We start from the raw sequence: 19,187 nt of genomic DNA on the forward strand, positions 1-19,187 counted from the left end.
GGACTAGTTTAGATTATACGTATTGAAAAATGTTTGGAAGAGGTCAAATAAAATAAAGTAAAGCTACTAAAGGAAAGGGAAGGGTGGGGACGCCACCGACACTCAGAATACCTTAAATGATTGAGACAAATACAATAAAATTTTATATATTTACCTTAAGATACAAATTATACAAGGTCCTAGAGTCTAAATATTATATCATGGTCATGACCAGAGTAGACTTTAGAGGCACCAAATCTCACTAGACACATGCTGACGCGCCACAAGACAAAAGATGGCTGAACTGCAGACAAGACTGATTTACGTATACGTCCCCGAACTCTCCTGAGAAGCCCAAGGGCAACTGACTAGAGCTCCCAGCCACAAGCTGGAGCCCCCTCTCCTTCCTCTTCTCCAGTTCTACCAACTGGGCCATGATGCGCCAACAGACAAATTCTAGGTAGGGGGACCGCACATCTTTTCGAGGATCGAACACGTATATTATCGCAGAGTAGATATAAAAAAAAAAAAAAATCAGATAGGATAAGCAATATACCTTAATACAGACAATCAAAAATTTATTATCATCAAATCCTTAATTATAACTTTTATAATATGACGATCAACCCTTATACAACTGTCCTACCGGACAGTTTTAATACATCTTCCAAGTTTAAGATCGAGTTGTCATCTAGCTTTGAACGAGTGAGGAGCTTTTAATGTGCTCTCTATATTTTTAATTATTTAATGGGTTTAAAAGTTTCGGATTGTAGTGAAAATTGGCTCAGTATTGGTTTAAATTACTGTGGATTTGTACAAAAATTTTCTTAAAAATGTATCGAATGGTTTTTGAGTAATTAACATTTATAATTAGTAGAAACAATCTAAAACTTAAAGAAAAAAGGCAACTGTTCAGTGCAAAGTTTATCCTTAGTAAACAAGAGAATTCAGGAGAGAAGAGAAGAGAGCATAAACCAAGTAAGTCCCCTCCATACTTACAATCTCCAATACACGCATGATCTCTGAATAGAAGACCTTATCAACTGATAGTAATAACGAAGTGAGAGGGGGAACTACCTCGGTCCTTGTCTCTCTGACATTCCTAGTCTACATAACTACTTCGCGCAACAGATTTGTCATCTGCTGATTTCACCTTCCTTTTCAAGTAATAATAAAATCGTAATAAATTTAGATAAAAAATAAAAAGTAAAACAAAATAAATAAATCAGTCTTAAAAAGTTCATAAAAGTAACTCGACAAGTTCATAAATCTTTTTGATTTGCATATTTACAATAGTAAAATGGAAGATAAACTTAATCTAATTTTGGAGAAACTAGAAAAACTAGATGTATTGGAAACAAAAATTAATAAAATCAATGAGAGCTTCATACAAGAAGTAACACAATTAAAAGTGAAGTAGATTTTATTAAAAAAGATTTGGAGGAAAAGAATGTAAGAGAGGAAAAAATTAGAAGGAAGTACAATATACTGGTGTTCGGCTTAAAAGGTGGAAATTATGCTATTCTTTTGGAACAAGTGCTGGGGATTCTCAAATCATTAAATTTAAATTGTAATGATTACAGCATAGATAATATTTACCCTCTCTACCGACGAACAAAAGGTCCAGTGTTGGTGAAATTTAATTCAATTAATCTTAGAAATGAAATACTTAGAAGGAAAAGAAATCTAAAAAATACAAGGGAATGGAAACACATATTAATAAAGGAAGATCTGCCAAAACCAATACGGATGATAAGAGAAAAGCTATATCCCTTTGCACAGTCTCTGAAAACAGCCGGTAACAAAGTATTAATGAAATATGACAAGCTTTTGGTGAATGGGAAATTATTTTCTCTGGAGGAAATAAAAAATCAGGAGAGCAGGAAGGTGAAATGACAGAGAAGTGAAGAAGAAAATAGGAAGAATGGAAACAGTTTAGACACCCCAAAGAGGAATAGAAAAGAGGGTAAGGTGCTTAACAGAGCCAGTAGTTTGGACCATTTTCTTGTAAAGTGCAACCTGGGAAATACCGACGAAACAAATACTACTCCAAAAATAATCAAGAAGTAGCAATTAACATTCAGAAAAGGACAGCTTAGAAGAGGAAATAGTTATTTTGTGAGCATTGAAAAAAAAAATATTCAAGAAGCAGAAAAGATTAGGAAAATTAGCAGCTGAAAATCGTAAGGACAACTCCCTGGGTTGTCTCTGGACAACAATGATCGTATTGGAAACAAAACAAAAATAAATAAATAAAATAAAAAATTGGAAAGCAATTAAATAAAATTTAATAATAAAATAATTATCTTTTTACTTAGCCAACTGATTGAAAAACAATGATAATAATAATAGAAAATTGTTAAATTGATACAAATTTCTCTTTACAGTTATTTTGTACTTTGGATTACTTTTGTTTAGAAAGTTTTTATTTTTGGAAAAATAATTAGTCAGTTTAGAAAGAGATGTACCCGTTTACCTTCTTTATTAAGAGGCCTCAGCCCTGTCGGCTGATTTGAGCTAATTTATTGTTGGTTAATTTGTGAATTCATTTACATATTGTATTTTGTATGTATAGCTCAATAAATGGCTTATTTATTTATTTAAGTTTAAGATCTATACACATACAATTACTTGAAGAAGTTTCAAGAAAAATCAACTCGTGCCAAGCGAATCAGCCAATCAAACTGCTTCCCTGAACGAATTAGCGCACAATAAAAGAGACTCTGCAGGTAATCAATAACCGAAGTTTATATGGAGACAATCGAAGGCGTCATTTATCGATTAAAGCTCAGAAAAGTGTAGGGAATAATCAATGAAGTAATACCAGCTGTCGAATTTTGCTTTGTTTGGACCATGACATAATACAAAGTAAACAAAATTTAAGCTTGCCGTGTTTTTTCGTTTTTAGATATTCATTTCTCCTCTCACCCATCAACAACATGATTTTCAGTAAGAATCTCTTTTTAGTAGTCCGGGTCACTTTTGATATTAGAGAAAGTAAAAAATCTGGTTTGACCACTCACACGACTTCCTCTTAAACAAAAATTCTTTAATTTCCAACTCACACTTTACATATTAATATTCATTTTAGGTATTTCGATACTGTGTCAAGTTCTGTACTCGTTCTAGGAGTAAGAGAAAGTGGACAAAATTTCACTCAAGTCAGCTAATCGTAGTAAATTACCAATTTCTTCAAAGTTCTAAGATCCTTCCTCGAATGTTTGTGCTTCTTAATGACGACAGGAAACAAAATAGACAGCGCTACGTCTACTTCCTCTTTGTTCAGACAGAAATTACCCACTGCGACTCCTTCTTTCACCGTATTGACAAACGCTTCCGGTGTAAACCACAGCCTCATTCTCATAATTAATAGCGCCGGATGAGATTCCACTTTTTTCATATTGTTTCTGAAATACATATTAGATTAGTTTTCAGGATGCACTGTTCCACTTACACACAAAAAAGACATGTTTAGGTTTTTTAACTTGAAACATTCATGTAGTTCGACAACAGATGGCTTTTTCATTTGGAAAAACTTCACGAATGCTTTTCCAACTTTTACAAGCCTAATAGCTCAATTCAATGCAATAAATCCGCCATTTAAACACCATTTTGAAAACAGACAAAAACATTGAACTCTGCTCTTCTCTTACAATATCTCAACGTTAACTCCTCCATTAGCCCATCCAACAAAAAACATATCCGTAACCTAGCAACCTTAATAAACAATCTCCTTCAAACAGCTGTGTACTACTTAAAGCAAAAGAGCTTCCTCAACTGGTACAATTTGATAACAACTGCCCAACTCAAACGGATTCTCACTCTAACATCCTTCCTTCTTACCCTTCTTCTCCTATCCTATTCTTCTACTTCCCTTTTCCCACATACATATAGTCAATTTTTTTTTAACACTTTTCCAAAACTTCATATTAGAATTCTTCCGAAAATTCCTCAACTGGAAGTGTCTCTATACTCAATAGATTGTTTACTTATTTAAAAAGGCTCCTATGTAAACTTAGCATAGATGTTTAACATTTTCTTTTATATTTTTCCTAAATAAATTCGTGTTTAGGTAGTTTTCTGGTAGAAAATGGAGTACGCTTCTAAGTGCGGTTACATTTCAGCATTAATGTACGATTATGAACTGCAAAACGGAAACAATAATAAACTAAGATTCAAATTCTTGGCGTTCAAAAAAATTGTGAGCTACAACCTTGAGAATAGTATTGAGAGAAAGTCTTACTGAATCTTTAGCAGAAGTTCTTTTAAAAGTCTGCCTCTTATTCGTCGATCGAGTTTTGCACGGCTAGTATTTTCAAGAATTGCCAACTTATATTGGAATTCTGCATTTTTCAATTGATATTCCTGTAACAAAACGTTAGACATAAGTAAAAGTCTTAGTAGTCAGTTACTAGGTGATGCCTCATGATCATTGTGGCGTCGGGTAGAATTATGAAAGATAAAAGAATCAATTTTGGTGGTTAGTATATTACACAGACCATAGAGACATCATCTGCCAGCAGAAATAAAAGGGACGGTCCAGATCTTGGATGTTGCGATTGCAGTGAGGAAGTCTGGTAGAGCAAAGCAAAGGATCGAGAGCGTCGGAAGATCTTGTAGGAGGAGGCTAAGGCCCGTGATGGCTGTAGCTCGAATGCTAATTTTGTTTACGCAACGAAAGTAAACAAAAATTAGCAATTATTCTCTTTGAAGACAAGGAAATAAAAAAGATATTAAAGAAATTCAGTATACCCTTGACAAAATAGGCTTGGAATTCTGTTCATCTTTCTTCTTCTTCTTCTTCTTATCCTTATGGGTAAAATCCGTGGAAAGCGACACCCCTACATTAATCATTTCTTGGAAGAACTGTTCACTAAAGAATACACGCAAAAAAAAGAAGAAAATTAACATGTGATAGCCGATATGGGCTCATATAAAATTCCTATACACATTACATATATATTGCTTTATCAATTTTTTTAAAAGCACTTTTCTATAAAAATTGGTTTTAGAGCAGTTCTCAGGGAGTTAAGGTTTGGAGTAGAGTTCCTGTAAGATCGCATTTCAGATTTATGTATAGTTACAAACTGTATAATGTTGGAAATAATTAAGTAGTATTTAAATTTTCGGAGTTTACAAAACTTTGTAACTTACTATAGAATTTTGAGAATATTAGTTAAAGTCGAGTGACTTTAGACTCCGAATTGTTGCCGGAGTATATTGACAATATAGATGAACTCTTGTAAAATAACATTTAGCTAGAGTACCAAATACACACTAAATTGTGTGTTTGTGCCTAAAATAGTTTGTCTTAAATTTTGAAGTGTTAAGTACATCTCAAACTTCACCACCAATTATCTTCCCCTGTACGTGTTTAATGAGGGATCATCAGAGGCTACCATAGTTTGTGTTTGGAATGGATGGAACGAGGTTCCTGCACCGAGGAAAGCCCGAAAGAGGTTAGTTAAATGTTAATCAAGAATTGTCGAAACGAAATGGGCTAATACTTCTACACTATAAATTGTATGAAGAGCTTCACTTTCATTTCCTTACTACCCAGGATCATTTTTAAAGATGTTTTTCAGATTTTGAATTTAGTTTCTACTAAATTTTTTCCTCGGAATACCAGAATACCAAATATCACCCGTCCTCATGGAATTTATTTACACAACTAGTTCATCTAAGGCATAAATTTATGCAGTAACCCTATCCATCAAAACAATACTACAGGCAAACATTATCATGTGATGAGCAAGCATTGTCTGGTGAAAACACGTGAGCCTTACTTTTATAAAACATAAAATAGTAGAGAAAAATTACACTTTTTAAACCTACACCATGTGTGTGTTATAGATTTTCAGGGAGTCAAACAAATTGCCAACTTTTCCATCGGGCAAATAGAGTTTCCTCAAAGGATTCGCACCCACGTTCAGAAGATTTGCCAACTAAACAAAAAATAAAAATATTCGTAATCGAATAGTAGTTATTTATTTAACAAGAGTGGAAAGTAGTACTTTTCCTCACACGAGGCAGGGTTTGCACGCACGAGCGAGCGAAGTGAGGCGAGTGCAAGTGCAAACTGCCGAGTGTGAGGAAAATACTTTACACTCGAGTTAAATATTATATTTTTTCTGCAACCATTAGGGTTATTAACTAAAAAAAAAACTAAACAGGAATCACTAGAATCCATTTTAAATTTCTATAAGGTAACACTATAACCTTTTTAACTGTTATAATTAAAAATATCTAATTATTTATTAAAATATTATTTTTATTTCTATATTCCTTTCAATTTTTATTTTATTTTGTTAATATTCGTTTTTTAATTATTTAGTTACGTTAAATAAGCTTATTGAAGTTTTATAGAAAATATTTAATAACAAAACTTCTTATATCAAGGAAGCACAATTAAGTTTTTTCACTCACTAGTGAGGAAAGTGACACTAATGGGAATTTTCCCCCACTAGAGAGGTAAAGTTGGGCATCACACAGCTGATTTTAATTGAGTAATGAGAACATTCCTACATGGTTGCAGAAAAATATAATTACATATTATTTAATTATCTTTTTTTTTTCAGCGATCATGCCAAAGTTTCGAAGAGAGTTTTAATAGAAATATCCAAACAGTGGTTTGTACATTTTACACCCCTACCTCTACACTCTGATTAGATAATTATTTAACACTAATTATTTCAGACTTTGAACCGAACCTAACATTCTCACATCTCATGCAGAGATCAAAATTTCAAACAAATTATGAAGCGATTAAAGCTAAAATGAGTTGGAGTCAATTAAGTTGACAAATATTCCTAAATATTTGAATGTTAGTCTAGAATTTGGTAAGAGTATTTCGATTTACTTACTATGCGGTACGAGTTTAAGAGCGGATTAATTCCAAGATAGCGCATATACACTCCCAGCGGGCTGGTCAAGTGTTTGCCAAGATCCTCGTTAGGATCTACAATATTATCGGCTTCCAGCAGCACCTGGACGAAGTGAGTGTTTCCTTTAGCAATGGCTAGAGAAAGTGGAGTGTGGCCTAGGTATCTATAGGCTGGCCGAAATGAATCTATTGAAGCTGGTATTAGAATTCTCAACATCTCCTGCAAGATCTGTAACATAGTTGAGAAAATTCTTTAATGGCGCTTTATCAAGAGCGGATTCTATTATCTCTATCTATCTTTTTCAGATCCTCAAAAGACCTGGGCTGGATGTTTTGCAGCTGTTATTAAAATTTAAGCTCAAGTGTCTAAATAGATGAGAGACTTTAACAGAAATGATGTGAATATTTGATAAATTACAGATTTCTCTTCCGCTCTCCATCCGTCCACGCGCAGGCACAGCAGCTGGATGGGAGTTAAGCCCAGCACCACATCGAACATTGTCCGGTCTAGATCTCTTAACAAGAACTCTTGGGCCTCCATGCCAAAGTCTTCCTGAAGAAAAATATAGAAATAAATGTTTTCCTGGTAGTACCATTAGTAACAGTATTTAAATCAGTAAAACGAGGCATAACCGTAAATATGCCTGTTCTTGAGATTTGCGTGTTTCAATGAAATATTTATTTATGCTAAATTTACTAAATTCTTCGATTACTTTGCTAAAGATAACTTATATTCACTGTCTTTTTATCAATTGTATACTTATAAAAAAAAGTTCTGTCTGCAGGTGCACTGCTGAAATGTATTTATTTCAATAATTGGCGGCAATTTCGCTATTGTTTTACAAGTGATTGATTGCTGCAGTTCTGAGCCCAATGTGGTTGTTATTTTAAAAATAAAAAAAGATAAAGAAGGTTTGAAAGTTGCCCACTTAACCTGCATGCCCTGGTGCATCCATCTATGGTGAGCATGTTGTACCTCATTTAGGGGTTAGATGCAACCATATTCTAGTCCAAAGTTGACTTGCCTCAACAGAATCAAAAACCTTGACTGTCGGAGTACATGATAATTCTTCGGGACAGAAGGAGAGGGAACGAACTCATTTCTACTTTTTCTGGAATAAGATTTCATACAAGGTCCAAGCACTGGTGAGAAGCTTGGACTTAGTAAAAAAGAGAGGTATTCCTACTAGATAAAAGGTTTCCGCGCAATAATTTCCTTGGCTAACACCTTCTTTATCCTAGTCCGACTAGATCTAACCTCAGTACCGCTGAAAGCTCGTAAAAGCTAGAGGAACATCGTGAATATTTTAATAAAATTTATCTTCAGTTCAAGCTTGTGAAGCTTAGCTGCCCTAACTTTAATAATCTGGAGGCTGTATTAGGTGCTTAACAGCAATTCTTAATATACTGATCTAAATCAACGTACTACACAATCAAACTTACTGAAGTTAGAAGATTGGTATCTGCACCATACTTGAGCAACACACTCAGGATTTCTGGATAGGCGGCCAACGGGGGAGTCAGCACCATTACGTGCAATGGTGTCAGATTCCCATTTTTTTGCTGAAATAAATTTTATGAAAAAATTAATTATAAAAACTCGAGGACAGTTCCCTAGCTGAAGACAGAATAATTCTTATCTCGTAAAGAAATCAATGATAGAGGTCCAAGCCAATGAAATGGTCAAGTTTAGAAAACATAAATAACCAGTAGGTATGAACGTAAAGTTTAGTTCGTTAACAAAAAAAGAGAAGCAAAACCCTTGAAGATCACTGGCTTAATGTTCTAATTAAAGTTCATCTAAACAGCTGGTGACTGAGCCTTTCAAAAATTTCAAACTTTGATTCAAGTGAGAGAGAGAGTGAAGAAGTGAAATTATTTAAAGGAACATCAGTAAAGGAAAACTGGTAACAACTTCTCTACCAAAAAGCAAAGAAGTTTTGCTGCTTTCAGAAGCAGAAGCAAAGTCACTTGCTGGTGTTTCTTTGCCGACGACTTTCTTATGCCAGAATCTTCAAGAGAACATATGACAACAGCGACATCTTCCGCTGAATACGAATCGGAGGGGGGGCGAATCGGGTTTCGCATACATTGTTTTTATGGAAAGCTCACACAACTTCTTCTAATACAGCAATGCAACAATATAAACAACGGAATTGAGGTTAATCATTGCAAACTCATGTCATTAATATACTGTTGTTAGAAGTGTATAACTTGTTTAAATGGCTCTTTAGAAGAGAACAAAAACAACGAGTTTAAATAAAGTATCCAAATGATACAGATGTCATCCACTCAAGAATTTCATTTGGAATAACGTAAAGGCTCGTCACTTTGGCTTGTAACTTTTTGCCAAGGAATGGTAAAACATTAGGGTTCTGAGGTAGCTGTGGTGTCACGCTCCTTTCAAAAGCGATATTCATTGCAGTGCACATGTACGAACGACATGGAAGTCACATTTTGAGAAAACTTTATCATATAGGAAGAGAAAATGATGTGAGACTTGAAACCCGAATGAAGTGAAGTTAATATACTGCACGAGAATTTACCTCCTTGAGCAGACGTGCATTGGGATCGACTCCTTGTTTCAGCAGGGTTTCTACAATCTCTAACATGCCAGTCAAGATGGCCAGCAAAATGACGGGCGCTGGCACCTCAGATATATTCAAATTACCTCCAACTCTTGTCAGTAAAGCGATAGTTTTTTTTATTATTTCCAACCTGATTTGAAGAAACATTTAATTATAATGAAGAACATTACACAATGTAACTGCGTCTTTTCTACTCTCACAAATTTTCGGAGAACTAATGGAGAGGTTATGGATTTGTTCCAAGAGCCAAACGTATTAAAGTTATTATCTCGACACATTGGCCAGGACGAAAGTTGGAAATGTTTGAGGTGTTCAGGATGATAAGCGAGGAAAGAGGGTAGTGAGAGAGAAAAGTTGTACGGTGTGTGTGAGGTGTCTAGGAAACTTTTAAATTTTAAAATCTGGAAGGCTGTCGCAGTAAGCAGAGGGGACTTGCGGAAGCGAATCGAAAAGGTCAAGGCCTAGAAACGGGTTGCTGTAAATAGGATATACAGAGAAAAGGCGCCGGAGGGCAGTCTATTTTACAGGTTGTCCAACAGCACAAGTTCCTTGTCAAGGTGAGTTTTAGGTCTGGCATATTGCAAACATTAGCGCTGTAGCACAAGGAGAGGGTGACCACATCAATGTTATTCCTTCTGGTTGTACAGAACGTACGAGGGTCGTTTGAAAAGTCCGTGCAAAGTCAGAGAGATAGCACCACTGGCGCGTATCGAGGTTATGTTTAGTTAGTAGCATCTCTTGGAAGAACACACACCAAGTTTCAGCCAGATCGGTCTATTTCTTGGTGTTTGGCATTCGTTTGAATCGAGGAAGTCGAGTGATTTTCAAAAAATGGACGAAAAAGAATTTCGTGTGTTGATTAAACACTACTTTATGAAAGGCAAAACGCCTCAGGAGACTAAAGAGAAGCTTGATAAACATTATGGTGACTCTGCACCTTCGATTAGAACAGTTTATAAGTGGTTTCAAAATTTTCGGAGTGGCCATATGGGCACAAGTGACGCTGAACGTTCTGGACGCCCTGTTGAGGTTACTACTCCAGAAATCATTGATAAAATCCATGATATGGTGATGGATGACAGAAGAGTGAAGGTGCGTGAGATTGCTAGTGCTGTGGGCATCTCGAATGAACGTGTACATAATATTTTGCATCAACATTTGGACATGACAAAGCTATCCACAAGATGGGTGCCGCGATTGCTCACGTTTGACCAAAAACGAAATCGTGTGAAGTGTTGCAAGGACGGTTTGCAGCTGTTCCAGAAGAATCCGCAGGACTTTAAGCGTCGTTTCGTCACTGTGGATGAAATATGGATACATCACTACACTCCTGAGACCAAAGAACAATCTAAACAATGGGTTACCAAGGGGGAATCTGCGCCAAAAAAGGCGAAGACCGTTCCTTCGGCCGGAAAGATTATGGCGACTGTCTTTTGGGATTCGCAAGGAATAATCCTCATCGACTATCTGGAAAAGGGTAAAACTATTACAGGTGCATATTATTCATCGTTATTGGACCGTTTGAAAACCGAGCTGCAAGAAAAACGCCCACGATTGGCCCACAAAAAAGTCCTTTTCCATCACGACAACGCACCAGCTCACACCTCAGCAGTTGTGGTTAAATTAATGGAAATAGGGTTCCAACTCGTTTCACATCCCCCCCCTATTCTCCAGACTTGGCTCCCTCGGACTACTATTTGTTCCCCAATATGAAGAAATGGCTGGCGGGAAAAAGATTTTATTCAAACGAGGAGGTGATTGCAGAAACGAATGGCTATTTTTCAGACTTGGACAAATCCTATTATTCGGAAGGGATCAACAAACTAGAGCAGCGTTGGACGAAGTGTATAAGCCTAAAAGGAGACTATGTTGAAAAATAAAAAAGGTTTACCCCCAAAAAATTAAGTAGTTTTTATTTTTGCACGGACTTTTCAAACGACCCTCGTACATTAGTAATAGATATGTTACTGAATCAATCACAATGATTTCTTAACCACAACTAAAATTAGAAGAAGATTTAAAATTTACTTATTTTTCTCCACTTCATCATCGCCATAGTCCGGTGGCCATTTCGTTGAAAGCCTCAAATTCTCAGGTATTTCTTCCACTCTTGAATCAATTGATTTTTTTTCCTAGAATCAATAAAATTAAGTAACATATAAAGGAGCCATTGTTGTAGATGATCAGTTTTAGTTCCTCAGACAAATTGCATAATAATCAGGTAAAGGGACCAGGCATTTCTTTTCAATCACTGACCCGACCACTGATTATCAGGGAAACGTTTTGCGGGCCAATTGCTCAACTGGTCTTCTTCAAACAAAGCTATGCATTTAGAGAGAGACGTTCAAGTTGTTAGATCAGCGATGTTCTGCCTTCTCTTCTTCTGAATTCCAAGAACTTCGCGAATAAAGTGCAAGCAGTTTGCTGCAGTTTAAGAGCGGTTCTCGAGGCTAGGTCATGACAGTTCCTCAAGATTATTAGTTTCCCTATTATTATACTCTCTAATTTTAGCATACGATATCAGCACCTTTCTTTACATTTACTAAACAACAAATCTCTCCACTGCTGCATGCAGATAAACAGTAACCATCTCTATATCCAATATCATTTTTAAAAATCCTTCGCAAGATTTAAACTAAATAAATAGCGTACCAGGATATATTTTTTAATAAAAGCACAGATAATATCTACAATGCAACCTTTGAAGAATTGAAGGGATTTTGGTGAGGAGCGTCTATGACAGGACCAGGCAATTAACTATTACTATTATATTGTTTTTACAAATAAATGTTCTGGCATTACAAAGTTATCATCGAGATTTGCTTTGTTTGAAACCGTATCTTTATCGATGGTCTTTTTCTTCTTTTTCTTCTTAATTTCCTTCTTTTGTTTAGAAGATTTGCTTAGCTTTGCTTTTTCGCCCAAAATTCGGAAAATTCCAAGCCAAGGGTCTTCCGGTTCTTCTGGTGTAAAATCAAATATGTAGTTCTCTTTAGTGCTGGGTTGAATTTTTTCTAAATTCAAAACAAGAATAAAATGAGTTTAATTATATATATATATATATATATATAATTGTGATTAAGAACAAATATTTTTGGCGATCCAAAACAATGAAATAATTGACAACTTACTGCTGGTTACAGTTGACATCATACTTGGCCTCTTTGCGCTTTTATTCTCAAACATCCACTGCTTTACTGATGCTGCAAAATTGATTTCATTTATTTCAGGAAGATAGTAACTGTTACAATCCGCCTAATAAAAGAAAGCCGGACTTGTCAGTCCAACAGTCAAGACACGCCTTTCAAACACTAGAAAAAAACTGTCGAAAACCTATATTTTCGGACTGAGGGTTCAACAGTTCGGAAACAGCTGATAATAGTTAGACATGGAGGAAAAAAAAAACAGTCATAAATAAAGCTTTACTTACGATTCGGTCCAAATTCTATTGGCGGCAGGAAAGCATCACCCCAGTTCTTGATCTTTCTCTTGATGGCCAGGTATCTTGTCAGGCTGTGCGTTATCGTGGAGAAGCCCTCATCGTTCAATATGTCCGGATCGGCTCCATAAAGTATTAAGAGTTTTATTAACGGATGATTGTCAGTTTCCTTTAGTTTTTACGACAGAAAACATATAAAATCTCAGAATTCAACCGGAAACTTAAAATTCCCCCTTAATTATATAAAATAAGCTGAGTCATAAATTATACTGAAACTTTAATTCAGCGAGAAGAATATCAACTCCCTCTCTTATGCTTGGAATCGCCTGGGAAAATATCTCAAACAAATGTAGACCAACATTGGCACAAAATGAAGTTACAAATTTTATTAAAAAAACATGGTAGGGGCCATCTAGTAGAAAATCTCAAAAAGTGAGTTCTGTGAGGTACTTCGGCTGTGGAGTTTTCATTGAACTTGCGACTTTAGAAACATGTCCAATACTCCTGAATAATGTATAGGACATAAAACAGTACATTTTACACTAATGGTTGTTTACAGGAAAGCTTTACTTACCACAGCCCGCAGTAGGCAACTGTTGCCATTGCTGTCAGTCAAGTTCACATCTACTCGCCAGGTGTACGCCAATTCTTTAATCAGATCGATATGGCCAGCTGAACAGGCTTTCAAAAACTTCTTGCTCATAACCTCCAGATAACCTTTTTTGGCGTCGAACTGATCACGTCTTCCACACAAAATTAGGCCGATATTCAATGGTGTTGGACACTGTTTAAAATAAGGTAGCACCTTAACCGATATGTTAAACATGAACTTTCTGGGAATTTTTGTTTTGAACGAACATTTCCGGTGAGAACTTAAAATGGAAAATTCGGACTTTTTAATTTCTTCATTTCTCTCAGTAGGGTAAAAGAAAGTAAAAAAAATAAATAAAAAATAATTAAGTTAGGTATATGTACATATATTAAAAAATAAATTCCCATATAAGAGACACAAAATCAAATGAATATTTTAAATAAATTACAAAACAAAATGAGAACGCATTTACTTAATTCACAGCTGACAACTCTCTTTAAACTATTGATGACGACTGGAAAGCTAATAATAAAAATCTCCTTACTTTAGCATTTCTGTTTTTGAAAGCATGTGTCAACATGTCGATCATTATTTGTGAATTATTCCAAGCCATTAGGTATAGTGTTTCAAAGCTGTCTGTAAAATCCGCACCTCCAGATTTCTGTTTCGAAAATATTGCAGACATCTTGGACATTTGACTTCTTGCGATACTATTCTCAGTTTCCTGTTTCTTATCTTGTATTTTGGACGTTAGAATTGGTTTTAACTCACTCTGCCAAGAAATATGGAATATTAATTATAAAATAATCTTATAATAATCTGATGTAAACACTCATCGGAACTTTCTCTCTACCATACCCAAGTTACTAACTCACAGATTTCAAATTCAAACATTCTTCAAACCCCGAACATTTAAATGTCAATAAGTTGATTCTTTCCAACATTATACAAGTTGTAATTTAAACCAAACATGATATTGAAATATAACCTTATTGGGAAGCCTAACCCCCAAATGTTAAGCCTTCCCCGAGAACTACCCAAAAGCTATTTTTTTGTTCTAAAAAAAAATGATAAAATAGAAACTTATAAATCTTTGTACAAAGTGGTTAGGTCCGCAGTGCTGAATAATATCTGTAATTTTATCCGTCGCAGTAACGCATGTTTATTGCATTCCTACATATAACATAAAATCAAAGCAATGTACACGTTATTTACTCACAAAGATTAAACAAAAACCTAGGAGGCAATTTGGAGAACGTCCATTGAGCAAAAACGTACTTTCGGCGGAGGAATTTTCTACAGTTTCGACTTAAGCATCACACTTCATCAACGTACACAAGAGACGAATCGCACATTACAGTGGCACTTCACAGTTTATCCAACCTTTCTCCCAATCGGGCAAAAATGTTATAAATAAAATTAGTAGTTTAATGAAAACTGTAGGAGTCCTTTTTGAGAGAATCTGCAGAAAAAAATCTATTAATTTAGGGGCCATCCTGACAGTTGATTTTTTTTCCAAATTTAGACTTTTAGATCACATTTGATTCTTATTATTACTGTAAAGGTGGTAGAGACAAGGCTGGACAATATTAAAAAAATGCTACTTTAGACGGAAGTCTAAAGTAGCATCACTTTAAAATGTTTATCAATTCTATGCCCTGCGTACACTGAGTTAAAGAAAACCGTGGGAGCCGTTTTCTATAAAATCTTAAAAAAAAAAAAAAAAATAAAATAAAATAAAAGCGATTCAGTAAAATGGTACTTCAATTTTGCAAATGCTGCTACTCATGAAAAGGAATGAATCCATATGCTTCTTGTTTATTTATGGGAACACCCGGTTTGTGAAAAGACCAAAACGAACGCAGTAAGAACTGGACGAATCTAAACCCCTCTTGAAGAATTCTTCCTTAGAAATTGAGGAATCAACAAAGACAATCATTACTTCACTATCGTGTAATATTAAATTGTCGAAATGAAACCTTCACAGTTATACTTTAAAAAAAGCAAATTAATTTTTAAAACATGCCTGAGATTCTGTAAAAAAAGATTCTTCGTTTCCTGAACCAGTCGATTTGCTAGACGTCTTTCTCCTAAGGCGCGTAGCTGAATAGTCATTACTGGACGATTCAGATTCTGTACCTTCTAGATTTTCCAATTGCAATCGTAATTGATCAATAGTCTGCAAAAATGATAATGGCAATTAATTTTTGTTTTTGTACAATTAGCGTCAGTGCATTTTCAAAAGACTGCTGCTGTCGCTTTTCATTAATTGTAGACTAGCAGGCGGAAAAGTTCTAACAGAGTAGCGCCACTCCCATAAAATACTAAGTTTACAAGCAACATTAAGTGACTGCAAAAAACTTACAGTAATCGACGCCGATCTGATCAGAGCCAACAACACTTCCGAAGGAATCAGATCATCCATATAGACATCATCGAATTGTTTCTTCATAAACAGATGAGATTGTGGAATTTTACAATAGATGCCATGCAATCTATCAGACAATAACATCAAATTAGGACTGGCGTTAACCTTCTCCAATGTTTCCACTCCGTAGTCTCGAATCTCCTGTAAAGGATTATTTGGGAAAATAAAAATAAAATTCATGAAAAAGTGATAGAAGAAATTATAATTAAATAAAAAGTCTTGATGTACTACCTCTTTGGCACTGACTACACGTCTGTAGCGAAGCACTCTAATCTTGTTGTAGGAATTAGTGGCAAGCTGTTTGACTTCGCCCACGGGATATGCCAGTCTCACCAGACTGGTGCCTTTCCAGAACCCAATATTCTGGCCACCATTGCTTTCCGTCCAGATACCGGGACCAAACGCTTCGTCATCTTTAAACAAACCCTGGAAATGCAAGGACTTTGAACATAATAGTTATCAGCTATTTCACCACATAAATAGTGCTTCCTTTAAGGCGACCTTAATCAAAAGTATTCATCATTATCAATCTGTTGGGAAAATTGTAATGCTTATAAATGTGTACGGGAAGTAGTTACACACTCCATTTCCTTTATTCGGTGATGAACAAAGAAGTAACAGGAACTAGATTTTTAGTATTAGGCCTCTAATCTGGCATTCTGGGCTACAGTTTTTGCTCTGAACGGCGGCTGTTCCGAGGGATTCTAACTGTGGCGCTCGTAGCGTGCACTGGAGACGTAGTTGCTAGTTCCTCAGGCTGGCATACAATCTTGAGACAGCATCTGCTGGTTAAGACAAATAGTTTAACTCTTCGAGGTCTCTCTTCACCTCTTGGCGGTGGGTTAGATCTGGCTGAGTGCCGTTGCCAACTTAATCTGGTCTTATGTATTTCTACGGGGATTGATCCTCTGTAAAGCCTGGTGATAGCGAAAGTATAAAGCGGTCTTCATATCCTTTCTGATGGCGTAGGACCGCAACTTTACGATCTTAGACTTCCTCCTATTGAAACCAAGAGATGCATTAAAAGGGTGGAGCGGAAATACTGATACTTTTCACAAAGAGGGGTTTTCCTTACGAGACTTATAAGGATCTGGAAAGTAAGTTTCCTTTAGCTACAATACCTTGACAAACAAACCCAATAATCTAATCTAGGAATAAATGGTTTAACTAATTGATTTTTTTGATGACTTAATACTAACAATAAAGTAAGTGTTATTTCCGTATGAAAGTAATCCTATGCCATCTTTTGCGTTCGCATAGAAGCTTCCTTCATAGCTCCAAGATGGTCCAAACACAGGCTTGTTATAGTAGGAGCCTTGTCCATGGTATGTATCGCGGAAAAATCTACCTTCGTATGTTTCGGGTTCCTGTAACACACCATTTAATAATGTCAGAACAATGTTTTTCTAATATTAAAATTTAATGCAAATTTCACAGAATAAATATGTCTTTCTTTTAAAATTATTAAGCGACACATTTAAAATATAGACAGAGTTGTCGAGGACAAAGTTTGTTCTCTTACAGTTCTATTATAGCAAGGTAAAACAAAAATTAACTTAAATCCGAACTGTTTTATTAGATGTGGGGTTGAGATAATTGTTTTTGGGTAACTACTTTGGGTTAGGGAAAGTTTATCTACTATGAGAAAAAAAAGTATAGTAAAATAGAATGGAATAATAAAGGGAAGGGATTTGGTCGAGAGTTAACCCAATGGATTTCCACGCGGAGATCCCAGGTTTGAAACCAACTGACAGCGTCTTGGACTTTCCTTACCTAAGGAGCTGCGTTAACTAACTGTCCGGTGATGGACAGAGTTGTCTGTAACAGAACACTTTCCGAATGCCGGAAGTGCAATGAAAAAGGCTCCGGGCGCCAATAATCTCAGATATAAAGTAAAATAATCGCCAACATTTTAAGACAGAGTTTAACGTTCAGCTACTAAATTAGATGTCAAGGAGGGGAGACAGAAGAAGCTCTTGCTTCACTATTAACACTTTTCCAACAAACAGAAAGTGGCTCCAACGCTGGATTGACTGGGGGATCTCTCATTCACTAGACTGAAATTATAATAACTATTCTAAACGACCCCGCATGAACTCAGATGAGATACACCTTAAATTAAACAATAGTGGCCTACAAAATAAAGTTACTGAAAATATTAATATTTTAATTTATAAATCCAATTTAATCTAATAATAAATTGGATTGAATTTGGTAATAATACAGTAACGTGCTAACACAATAACGAAAATTGAGAGTTACTCTAAGAAACATATTTATTACTTTGAAAAATTATAGTTAACCAAATGATGATATTGTTGGAAGTTTAAGCGGAACTTGAAAAGAATGTGCTCATTAGGGTTAGACACATAAATAAGGCAACTGCTTATGTGGAGAGTGTGATTTATTCCATTTTGGAATGTAGATTATAAGCTTGCACTATCCACGCCCGGTTTGCAAGAATTTTTTTCTTTTTGGTTGTCAAATTATCACAATAGTACTATCTGAAAGATGAAAATTATTGTTTTTTCTATACCAAATTTACGATTGTAAACTTACATTGTTAACATAATACCGCTCTGTACCACTTCCAATTCTCTGTTTATTTACATCGAAACTTCCAGTATAATTGCATCGTATGTTTCCGCCATGGATCGGCATTCTTAGTACGATTTCTACTCACTATTCCCGATATGTTCTACTCTTCAGTTTAAGGAAATTCAGCTCATCTATTTCTAGAATCTAACCATTTTTTCAGGTCAAACCACAATTCAATCTATTGCCTCGGATATTTAACTAAATAAAAGAAAATTAAATGCACTATAATTCGGTATCTAATCAACTAAAACTAAATCATATTAAAGCTTATAATTTTATACTGACAGTTTCCATAGCATTAAAATATTTTCTAAGAATTTCCAAAAATGGTACCTCCAATTGGTTCGCAACTTTGCGTACGCTACACACTTGTGGACTTTCAATTTTTATTTGAACTATTTGCCTAGAATCCTGGGCATTGTGTAGGTTAATTGTCATGGTGCAGTTTCACTAAATTGCTGGCAATAACCATCCACCGTTCTGATGTGATACAATAAAAGGCTGCCTACAGCTGGACGTCCTGCAAAACCCTCTAAAGATTAATTTTACTTGGGAAAAAGTTACCAATGAAAATGACGAAGCTTTTGAAGTTCGCCGAACTTAAAAAAAATCTTTGGAGCTATTTTAGTGAACAGTGTGAATATGTGCAATGAAGTCGTACTTCCGAGTTCAGCCAAAAT

The 19,187-nt window shown here is 35.5% G+C and overlaps 1 protein-coding gene across 7 annotated transcripts in view; it reads right to left on the bottom strand.

Annotated features, from left to right (window-relative positions):
* LOC141458809 (uncharacterized) overlaps positions 1 to 18,764 on the bottom strand; it is a 29,651-nt gene extending 10,887 nt beyond the window's left edge. Inside the window, exons 1-19 of one of the 7 annotated variants that reach the window (XM_074137285.1) lie at positions 18,469 to 18,764; positions 17,109 to 17,276; positions 16,141 to 16,335; positions 15,847 to 16,050; positions 15,508 to 15,660; positions 14,026 to 14,253; positions 13,464 to 13,673; positions 12,881 to 13,058; positions 12,582 to 12,653; positions 12,253 to 12,464; positions 11,479 to 11,582; positions 9,409 to 9,580; positions 8,306 to 8,425; positions 7,281 to 7,415; positions 6,843 to 7,091; positions 5,815 to 5,924; positions 4,732 to 4,852; positions 4,223 to 4,344; positions 3,164 to 3,386 (exon numbers count right to left, since the gene is read on the bottom strand). In XM_074137285.1, the coding sequence (XP_073993386.1) occupies positions 3,164 to 3,386; positions 4,223 to 4,344; positions 4,732 to 4,852; positions 5,815 to 5,924; positions 6,843 to 7,091; positions 7,281 to 7,415; positions 8,306 to 8,425; positions 9,409 to 9,580; positions 11,479 to 11,582; positions 12,253 to 12,464; positions 12,582 to 12,653; positions 12,881 to 13,058; positions 13,464 to 13,673; positions 14,026 to 14,253; positions 15,508 to 15,660; positions 15,847 to 16,050; positions 16,141 to 16,335; positions 17,109 to 17,276; positions 18,469 to 18,570 (3,078 nt within the window). In that variant the 5' untranslated portion in view covers positions 18,571 to 18,764. Of the gene's footprint in view, positions 1 to 3,163; positions 3,387 to 4,222; positions 4,345 to 4,731; positions 4,853 to 5,814; positions 5,925 to 6,842; positions 7,092 to 7,280; positions 7,416 to 8,305; positions 8,426 to 9,408; positions 9,581 to 11,478; positions 11,583 to 12,252; positions 12,465 to 12,581; positions 12,654 to 12,880; positions 13,059 to 13,463; positions 13,674 to 13,953; positions 14,254 to 14,334; positions 14,681 to 14,700; positions 14,982 to 15,507; positions 15,661 to 15,846; positions 16,051 to 16,140; positions 16,336 to 17,108; positions 17,277 to 18,468 lie in introns of those variants that run through there. The other 6 variants (XM_074137290.1, XM_074137286.1, XM_074137287.1 and 3 more) reach the window with 6 other exon arrangements.
* Positions 18,765 to 19,187: the final 423 nt, after the last annotated feature.

This window comes from Rhodnius prolixus, unplaced genomic scaffold, assembly GCF_049639745.1.
Source record: "Rhodnius prolixus isolate KJV_2025 unplaced genomic scaffold, Rpr scaffold_5, whole genome shotgun sequence".
Taxonomy (NCBI): domain Eukaryota; kingdom Metazoa; phylum Arthropoda; class Insecta; order Hemiptera; family Reduviidae; genus Rhodnius; species Rhodnius prolixus.